Genomic DNA, 10979 nt, shown 5'->3' on the forward strand with positions numbered 1-10979 from the left:
CTCACCTGGAGTTGGAGGAGGCTGCCACTAAAAGCTGCACTGCTGCCCTCATGTGGGCTGAGAGAGCCACGACAACCCACAAAACACATGGAACACTCAAAGTTTAAAGCAAGGGTTCTCAAAGTGGGTCCGGGGACCCTAAAGGGTCCTTAGGGGGTCTCCAGGGGGTTTGTTTTCACAATAAGTTCATTCATAAGTACGGTGGAGTATTGGGGCCACATTGCAGATTCAGACATTTCGAGAATAAAGTCGTAGAATTACGAGAATAAAGTCATAATTGTATGAGAAAAAAAACACAACATTACAAGAAAAGAAGTCATAATATTACCAGAATAAAGTCAACATTTTATATCATAATTTTAGGCTACATGTTATTTCAGGAGAGCAGTTTGGGAAAACTTGGGAAACTTTACTTTAGTATAGGTTTCACAAATAATGAAATACTGAATCTTTTGGTGCATCAGCACCTCATTATCTCAAGTATTTCACTAATACGTACTTTGAAAACGATTGTGCAAGAAAATAGGCTTATATTTAGACAAAGAACCACAAGGACTTGGGAGAAATTGTCTCTTATGTGGAGGAGGAAATGGCAATTTTACGATTTTATTTTCTTAATATAATTACTTTTAATCATGTATACTGTCACGACTTCATTCTCATAATATTATGACTTAATAATTTGTTTTCTTCTTCAATGTGGCCCTAATACTTACCTAATAATAATTCCATACCATTCCTGTATGAAAAACCTAACCCCTAACCCAAACAGTGGTTGTTGTATAGTTTTTACATAATTTCTCGCTCTTTTGGAGAAGTAACTGTAAGGGATTAAATTCTAAGGAATAAGAAGTATCTCAACAGTGTAGAAAAAGAAAATAATAGCCAATATTCAGGCTTTTCCCCCCAAGCACAACCAGTTAACAATACCCTGTTACCAGTACATGTCCTGTATTCAAAACTTCACTCAGCCCAAATAAATTTAACATAGTCTAGTTCTCTTTCCAGTCGTCTTGGCCGACACTGTTGTACCATCTGCTTTGAGAGAAAATCTTCAAATGCTCGATTGCCAGGAGAGCGACCATCATCCATCAGAGTCAGCCTGTGACACACTCCACACATGACTTGACACAAATGAACGTGTCTGACCTCTACCATAATGAAGAGGTCAATTACACAAAGAGTACAAACTGCTTGTTACGACCTCACCTCAGACCTGGCTTTGTTGTTTTTTTATCCCATATCAGGAAGTGTTTAATCTCACTACTGTTTCTCTTTTATCATCTGGTCTCCTGCCTCCGCTCTTTGTTTCCCCTTAGAGAAAGAAGTGCAGGTATCTGCAGCGCTGCTGATGAATGCTGATGTTTAGATAAGGAGATTTGCTTTGATACAGAATGACGAGAGGTATTCACACACACATTCATTTCAGCCTTTGCCCTGAACACATCTTCTGTCATTAATCCCCAGTGGACCTGACCTGGTCTCTCTCTCTCACATACAAACAACTACATAGCAATCAATATCCTGTCGATGATCTATAACTGAGCTGCAGCTGGAAATCTGTAATAAAGCCATGTGTTGAGTCTCTATATTCTCCATTTATCGAAAGTTGGTAGTTCTGGAAGCCCGGCGTCAGGAGGAGGCAGCAAGATGTGCTAAGGCCAAACAAGTGCAGTTGATAAAATTGGAGAGAATAGAAAAAAGGAAGATCAGCTAGAAGGACCTGTGGAGCAGAACCAGCTTCCTTCTTAGAGCACTCTACGATGTCCTCCCCTCACCCAAAAACCTCCAGCAGTGCTGGAATAAGATCCATCCTGCCCACTATGCTGAACTCCAGCTTTCCTCAGGCACATCCTCACTGGTTGTAAAATAAGTCTCTCCCAAGGTAGGTATACGTGGAGACACAACTAGGTACTCAAATGACTTGCAACAACAATAGAAACAGAGAGAACTCCTACCAATGCCTAGCTATCCAAAACATCATGCACAGTTCCATGGACAACATTTGTCCATCAGGGGGAACAGGGACAGAGAGGGCCTCCTCCACTGACCAGGAGTGGTCAAATGGAGCAAGCCCAAGACTGGGAGATGTTGGTGGATGTGGGCCAGCGGCTTACAGTCCCATCACATATTGTAACTACCAACCTAAGACCTGACCTGATTCTCTGGTCCGCGTCGTCCACTTTGTAGAATTGACAGTACCCTGGGAGGATAATGTTGATGAAGTGAATGAGAGGAAAAGGCTGTGGTATGCAGACATGGCATTTGAGGCAGAGCAACGTGGCTGGAAAGCAATAGTTTGCCCTGTGGAGGTTGGCTGCAGGTGTTTCCTTGCAACATCAAGCATCAGGTTGCTTAAAGATCTGGGGATCTATGGACAAGCCCTGCACCAGACCATAAAAGAAACATCACACACTGCAGAACACTGCAGCCAATGGCTCTGGATCAGGAAGAAAGATCCCAACTGGGCCCCAAGAAGTTAGGGACATGCACCCAGGTCTGATCAACCTGTGGTGGGCCGGCCTCAGGAGAGGGTGTCTTGTGATTAAAAGGCCGAAACACCTGATGACGCTAAGGTACACAAGTGAAGACATGTCTCTAAAATCCGCTGGTGGTCACTAACATCCCATAACGTCAACTGACGGTAGGCCTCTTAATTAGTGTGTCAGACCTTCAAACATACAAGCAGTTGCGGCTGGTCAATACAGGGTGCTGGGGCGCCACCCCCTCCAACATCCTGAGACAAAAAAGCCTGTTTAAATTTATTAAACATGAATTAATTAGATAATATTTTACTCGTGCAATGCTCCTGGTTAACGTTAAGCGCCTGTGAGCATTAAATACAAGTTGTTTTCAAATTGTATTTGGTTCATTTCTGTCTAAATAAACAATACTTCCGGGTGTGGGGCGCCGGCCAAATAGAACTGAATGTGGCTCCTGATACTTTTGGCAACCTCAGGACCTGAGGCTACCGGACACCGTCTCAGGTACGTCTGACGTCACTGAGTTACTTCTGCTGAGCTATGGAGACTTCAATTGGAACTGCTGTGATTTCTTTACAAAAACACCTCAAAAAGAAAAAAAAAGCGGATTAAGTACAGAACTGAAGATATGTCCCTTACATCTGCTAACACCAACTGGTGGTTGGCATCTGAATAAGTGTGGTAGACCTTCAAACATACAAGGTGTATTCTCCATCCTGTCCTATGTTCTAAAATGATTATCTTATTCTGACCTTCTTCAGGCTGTTAGGACAAAACAATTGAACTAGATTACTCTCTAATGCACCGTTGTCCTTTTAAGTTCTTCCTCAGTTGTCATTATGCAAAAAAACCAAACAGTTTCAATTAACACAAAACTTCAAAGGTTTATTTAACAGTACATGTAAATATTTGACATGAGAAAAATAAATATTTCTAGTTTTGATGTGATGTGCATTCTGAGGTCGAAGAAGCATCACACTTGTTGTTGATCATGAGGTTTGATTGTGAATGACAGTGTTTTCAGAACCACAAAATACTTCATCTAGTACACAGTGGAGATCTCTACATCTCCAGCTCATATAGCCTTACTTATTAGTTCCACTGCTTTTACCAAGATGATCCAATCACTTAGCCTTGTATGACTGTAGGGTTAACTATGGAGTCAAATCTTCAGTCTGGTGTGGTGAAATAATCAAATTATCATGAATATAAAATATATAAAGAAAATGATCTGGTGATGATTTTGACCCATGGTTTGACCCATTTGCTGAGCACTGCTGTATCTGAGGACGTAGAAGAAGACATGTACAACTCGGTCCACAGAGGGAAGGCTCACTGCCCACTGACTGCTACATAGTGCTGCTCACACAAACACCAGAAACATACACACATACCCGAAAAGCCTTGTTTCATCACTCCACTGTTTTCAATGGTGCTTTGATTACATTTCTTTAAATTATTAATAGTTTGCATTAATGTCTCTCACCTGAGAAACACAAAGTAAGTAAAAACCTCCCTGAAGGCTTGAAAATAAATACATCCCAAAATATATATATATATATATTCACGCAAAAATTACCATCACCTCCACACACAATCAAGTGTTTCAAATATTGCAAATTCTGTAAATTAATAAAAACTGTAGTAAAAAACACGAATTATGTGTCCGACCTTCAACAAGACATTACTTCCTCTGATCAGACTGCTCAGAAGAAATGCATCAGAGATACGGAGTCCTCTAAACTGACTACATGTACAACCCCAACAAGTTGGGACGGTATGAAAAATAAAAAATGAAAAAGACAGCAGTGATTTCTAAATTAAATTTGACTTGTACTTCATTGCAGACAGTACGAACATAAGATATGTTATGTTTTGTCTGGTCAACTTCATTTTATTTGTAAATATACATCCATTCCTGCCATTCAGGCCTGCAACACGTTCCAAAAAAAGTTAGGACGGGGCAATTTAGGGCTAGTATTGAGGTAGAATGATAAAAAAAATGAAGTGATTTGAAATCGATGATCCAGGAAAGGCCCAGCTCTTAAGGAGCAAAGATGGGCCGAGGATCGCCAGTTTGCCAACAAATGTGTGAGAAAATGATTGAAATGTTTAAAAGCAGTGTTACTCAAAGAAGGATGGGAAGGGATTTGGATATTTCATCCTCTACGGTGCATAACATTATTAAAAGATTCAAGGAATCGGGAGGAATTTCAGTGCATAAAGAGCAAGGGAGCAAACCTAACCTGACTAACTTTGCTCTCCGATCCCTCAGACGACACTGCATCAAGAACCGTCATTTATCTATAAGCAATATAACAACATGGGCTCAGGATTACTTTGGCAAACCTTTGTCATGCACTACAATACATCGTTATATCCACAAATGCCAGTTAAAACTTTACTGTGCCAAAAGGAAGCCTTATGTTAACCGTGTCCAGAAGCGCCGTCGACTTCTCTGGGCTCGTTACCAGCAACAAGTCCAAAAGTCCTTGTTAAAGGTAACTTACACTTCTGAGATGGGACCATTTATGCCGAAAAGTACATAGAGATTTTGGAGCAGCATCTGCTGCCTTCAAAACGACATCTTTTCCAGAGACATCCATGCATATTGCAACAAGACAATGCAAAACCACATTGTGCACACATTAAAAAGGCATGGCTGCGGAAGAAGAGGATGGGGGTGCTGGACTGCAGTCCAGACCCGGCCACAATAGAGAATATGTGGCGCATTTTAAAACGCTAAATTCGACGACGGAGACCCTGTACTGTTGCACTCCTTAAGACTTGCAGGAAGAAAGGGACAAAACGACCCCTGAAACGCTTCATCGCTTGGTGTCTTGAGTCCCTAAACGTCTTTTCAGTGTTGTGAAAAGGCATGGCAACATTACAAAGTGGTAAATGCTTTACCGTCCAAACTTTTTGGAAATATGTTGCAAGAATCTAAATTAAAATAAGAGTTTATTTTGAAAATACAAAAAAATTCATGAGGTCAAACATCAAATAATGTGCTTCTGTATTGTTTTTACAGGTCAACGATCATTTATAAATCACTGTTCTCAGTTTTTATTTAAAATGTAACATAGCGTCCCAACTTTTTCTCATTTGGGGTTGTACAAATGGCGTGTACTCTTATAAAATGTAACATGGTGGTTTGTGATTCTTAGTCACACCAGATGGTATCTAGCTCAGTTTCATTATGAAGCATCACCCTGAGCTGCACAGTCACACCCAGTAATCAGATGCTTTCTTCAGTTGTCTGGAAATATTCAAGTATCACCTCTCAGTTCCGAGCAGATGTAAACAATGCAGACACTGACGGACATCAAATAAAAACAGAGTCACACTCAGAGTATAATAAATACTCTACATACAACTAATGCAACACCTCTGAGTATAATTGACTCCAGAGAAGCTGTCTAACTCAGAGCCTTTGGTGCTTATTAAACTGCCCTGGCCACTTCAGTGCTCCATGAAGTCTGCACCTCTATTTGCTGCAGTCAGCTCAGGACAGTGGACATAGTCAAACCAAAGTGCTCGTTTTATGAGCCGACATTGCTGCGGTCCTGGAGTTATGAAGTGGGTGCTATTTAAACCACACTTATCTTGCATTTTTTACAAGCTCTGATCTTTAGATAACAGTAATCCCCCCTTCCGATTCAAGTAACCTTCCTCCAGATATAATCTTCCTACATTTGTGTTTCAGTCTTCAAACTGTGCGTTTAAATAATCCTGCCGACAGTCGACTGTGTCTCCATCCTCAGTCTGTGCTGGGATGGTGTAGTGTCTTGGTTTATTGTACCCGATACTGGAGTTTGTCACAGAGACAAAGTGTGTCCTAGCCTGCCCCCTGCTGGAGATTCCTCTCATAGTTTTCCAGGCAGATGTTGACACGCTCAGTGAAATAGTTGAGGTCAGAGATGGCCCGGAGGAGGTCGTTCTGGACCAAGGTGATGTCGTACAGCTCAGAGGTGCTGGCTAGACGAGTGTCATTGCCACCTGGGTCCATGAAAATCTGAGAGAGAGAGAGAAACACACACACACACACACACACACACACACACACACACACACACACACACACACACACACACACACACACACACACACACACACACACACACACACACACACACACACACACACACACACACACACACACACACACACAAAAAGAGAGAGAAGAAAGTTGTGTTTGTTAACTTTCAAGGGCTCTGAACCAGCTGCATTGTTTTGTCTGGGTAAATCACGTCGGGAGTAGCTCATAGAAGGAACATAGCATGTATAAAGTCCAGACTCCAGAGTATCAACAACTCACTGACAGAGACAAACATACACACAATAGTTAAGGTGTAAACAACACCACATCATACATTACACTGAATGAATGATGTGAGACGATGGTTTGTTGTGACATGTTCATCATCCTGGGACACTGAGGATACGGTTGTTCAGGCTGGTTCACTGTGACACTGTCATGACTCACTAGAACACATGCAACAGCTGTTTGCACGATCAGATTTGTTCTTAACTTGTGAGAACGATGAAAACCGTATCAGGCAGCCGGCAGAGACAATCTACTGGACTGATTCCAAAAGTACAATTAATTTAAAACACACACATTTATAAAACTCTTTTTATAAAAAATAATCAAGAGCCCAGGTTGAAAAATACCAGAATTACCCTTTTACAGATATGCTGTCTCAAAAATCTGCTAAAATGAAAACTGTACAATGTGAATGGAGCCCTGCTGGTTACTCACAGCTCCCACCCCATAACAAAGGGTGACTGAGCTTTTGCTTTTATCGATCAATCAAATATTATTTGTATAGCCCATATTCACAAATCACAGTTTGTCTCTTAGGGCTTGACGTGGTGCATCATCCTCTGTCCTTAACCCTCAGCAAGAGTGAGGACAAACTACCAAAACAAACTTTTACCAGGTGAGAAATGTAGAAACCTCAGAGAGAGTAACATGTGAGAGATCCCTCTCCCAGGATGGACAGAGGTGCAATCAATGCCACGTGTAGCAGAGCACATCAAAAGAATAACAATATAAGAATATAAACTACTAGAGCTCCCACATGATGGAACTCACGGCCCACTGAACTGAGACAGTCTCTAGCTTTTTTAAATCCCATCTTAAAACTTTTCTTTGCATGAAAGCTTTTACAAATGATTGACATTGGCTCTTATTATTTGTATTGTATTAATCTGTCGGGTGTTATTTCTTTCTTGTAACATTGTTCAGAAAAGTGCTACATAAATAAAGTAAATATCAATCAGCGTTGCCAAAGGCCTGTCAGTGTATCTCCAGTCCTTTCCGGCAAGAACAGTTGATGTATTTATGTTGATGAATAAAACGTATGTGACAGTACCCTGGGCTGAACGATGGTTTCCTCGTCATTCTGTCGTATGTTGTCGTCTATGAAAATGTGCTGAACGCTCTGGTCAAAGGGGTCGACCCAAAGTGGCTTCCCCCCCCGGATGGAGAAGGTATTACTCGACCACCTGGATGAGAAACAAGATAACAGAAGTATTAGGAAAAGGGCTACGGCGGGAGTCCCACATGAATGATGGACTCATACCATTCAAAGTGGTCCTGAAAGCCTCCCAGGCCCTGGACTGAGCTGAAGTACTGATACAGGCCCCTCTCTCCATCTTGAGATGACACCTTGTCCTCCGCTCGACTCAGGACGATTCCCTTCTTGCTACAGCGGATCTTGCCTGGAGTCATATTCACATTAATCTGAGCGGAGAGAGGAGAAGAGTCAGAGAGAGAGAGACTGGCTTACACGAGGAATTTAGACATGACACAAATCTGTGAATAAATCATCTTCACAATCGAATTTATCTTTAATAAATTGGGTAAATTGACCCTCATGATTTTACTTCACCTTCAGATCAGGCAGATCAGGGAACAGTGGGTGAGCCCCTTCATTCAGTGCTCTGTGCACAGCTCTCAGCACACGAGGTAGGTCTGATCCAAACGTACGAAACAGGATGGCAAATTCCCATCCTTCCTGCACCAGGTCTTTGAGCAACTGGAAGAAGGACGGGAGGATCCAGTGGTACAGTCGTCCGTCCTCTCCTTTGACAGACAGCTCGCTGTCTCCCTGCAGACAGCAAAGTTAGGGAGCAGTCAGTAAAACACACACAAAAAAAACATTCATTTGAAGGCAAGTTACAATGTTCTGCAGTGTCACATAATTGTGTTAACACAAAGGAAGTTCTCCAGAAGACTTCAGAGAACACTAAGTGGGACAGGTCGGAGGCCAGGCTGGACCAGACGAGAGACTGCATGATGGGAAGAGAGGAGGAATAAAGGAGGAAAGGGGCAACATATAAAAAGGTACCAATGCCAAATGTAAAAAAAAAAAGTTTCTTTTCACTCCACCTTTCTTGCCTCGCCCTCTTTCATCTGATCCCTTTCTCTTGGGTCAAAGCTCAAGGTGCTCCACTCACCTGGAGAACGTCCTTTGTGTTTTTTCTGTTGCATTAGTTTTCAGGTTTTATGTGTTTTTGATTTCGTATTTTTTCTGTATAGAGCTCAACGGTGTGGATCATTTCTGAATTTGCAGCATGTTTCTCCTCGTTGAAAGTTTTGGACGGTTGCAGCGTATTTGCTCTTGTCCCTGAATCTAAAACAAAAGTAAATAATTCTGTGCATTCTCGAAGACTGTCTTTCTTCCAGGTTCCATTGTTTGTCATTATTGTGTTGTGTGATTTGTTTGTACTCTGCATCATGTAATGTAACCATTAAGTGATTTAAAAATTTGAATAGGAATCCAAAAAGTAGTAGTCATCTCTGGGTCAAGATTTGAATTCTATCTCTCCTGTGTGAATGCTTGCCTTGACACCCTCGGGCCAGCGCAGCTGATCCAGATGTTCATCGCGAAATCTACGGAAACGTTGTCCCGCAGCAGAGGTGAAACCAGGCAGCCGTGCAAAGTGGTCGGAGTAACGAACTGCATCTTTGCGTGGTGGGAACAGGGAGGGCGAGTCACTCAGCCATTCCCATTTTCCTGCACAGAGGTGAAGAAAACAAAGAGTTTGTTCATGGCTTGAAATGCAGATGATCACAGAAAGTAGGAAGAGGTTTGTTTCCCAGCTGCTCCTTCAGCAGGACAATAATACTCAAATAATCACAGCACATGATGAATTTGGACAAATGACACCAAGTTGGTTACAGTAAAGGCAGGTTTAAGAAATTAAGAGAAATGACTTAATCCTTCAGTTAAAATGAACCGAAGATAGAGGGTTTATATTGGATGGACAGGGAGCATAGCTACTAAATACATTTAAATTTGGTCCAAAGGTCAGATCAGAGTCAACCAACCCTATTTGAAAAAAGGTTAATTCAATATTTGTTTGAATTATTAACACATCATGAAACAATGAGCTACAGTTCAGCATCATTGAGATCCCGATGAAGTGTCTGGTTCAACTAACGTGTGCAGTTTTTGTGTTGGTTGACAAAGTGTCGTCACTTGTGTCACTAGTGAAATCCGGTTCGGTGTGATCACTCAACGCCACAGGAACAAAGGCTCCAGAGCATCACCTGACAGACACACACAGCAGCCATTGTGACAGTGAACCAGTGTGTTCCCACTCTACCGTGTTTGTTGATCTCTCCCCAGGTGGCGGTGGTGAGGAAGTAGTCCAGAGCAGCCACAGTGCCCTGCCCCGTCACAGAGTCGGACACCACCACGGTGCTGTTCAGGTCCAGGTGCAGCACCAGCTTTTTCCTCTGGTGGAGGTTAGAGGACCGGAGCCCCCAGGGGACCGTCACCGCCGCGGGCTCCCCGGCCGCGGACACAGGCTCCCCGGGGACACCGCTGCCGTTGGTCCCGTCGTGTTGTTCCGCTTGTCGGCCGCTGTTCTCGGTGAAGTCCGCCATGAGGAGGCTGTTCCCGGTTAGAAACGAGCTGGACTGAAACAACCCAAGTAACCGGCTCCGCTCACTGACACATACGACTTATTATTTACCGGTTCCTCCTCATTCCCCATGCCGTCTTCTTCCTCATGTCCCTGGCTGTGCACTACCACGCAAATCAAACAGCGCCACCCTCAGGTCTGTATGTGAAACGCCTTCATCTTATCGGCTTCACGTGTGGTATTAATGGCCAAATATTGCAGAGTCCCATTTAGTTATAGGTTCAATATTAATAAAATGGCCACCAGTGGTCTGTAGTAGTCAGTGGGAGCAGGCCAGTGTGTCTTCATGTCTTCTTCTACGTCCACCATGCCCACAAGTAATGATCACAGAAAGGAGGAGAGGGGGTTATTTCCCAGCTGCTCCTTCAGGAAGATATGAATACTCCATCAAAATCTATTTTCTTGTCTCATGATGTCGTTCTTTACTTATTCACAGTATATTTCGGTACTTGATGGCGTCGCCAGCAATATTAACTTTTATGGATCACCCATGCTGATCTCCATCATGGAAAAAACCTTCACAGAATCACTTCTTGTTTGGAACTTTATCTTCAAAGT

General features: G+C 42.6%; 1 protein-coding gene across 1 annotated transcript; it reads right to left on the reverse strand.

Moving 5' to 3' along the window:
* Positions 1-3341: 3341 nt before the first annotated feature.
* On the reverse strand, positions 3342-10870 carry si:dkey-32e6.3. The gene is made up of 6 exons (XM_035158103.2): positions 10101-10870; positions 9336-9508; positions 8381-8599; positions 8072-8232; positions 7862-7994; positions 3342-6498 (listed from the first exon to the last, which is right to left on the reverse strand). Exons 1-6 carry the CDS (start codon positions 10381-10383, stop codon positions 6322-6324), a joined length of 1146 nt encoding a protein of 381 aa, XP_035013994.1. The 5' UTR covers positions 10384-10870; the 3' UTR covers positions 3342-6321.
* Positions 10871-10979: the final 109 nt, after the last annotated feature.

The sequence above is a fragment of the Hippoglossus stenolepis genome, chromosome 6 (genome assembly GCF_022539355.2).
Source record: "Hippoglossus stenolepis isolate QCI-W04-F060 chromosome 6, HSTE1.2, whole genome shotgun sequence".
Lineage (NCBI taxonomy): Eukaryota > Metazoa > Chordata > Actinopteri > Pleuronectiformes > Pleuronectidae > Hippoglossus > Hippoglossus stenolepis.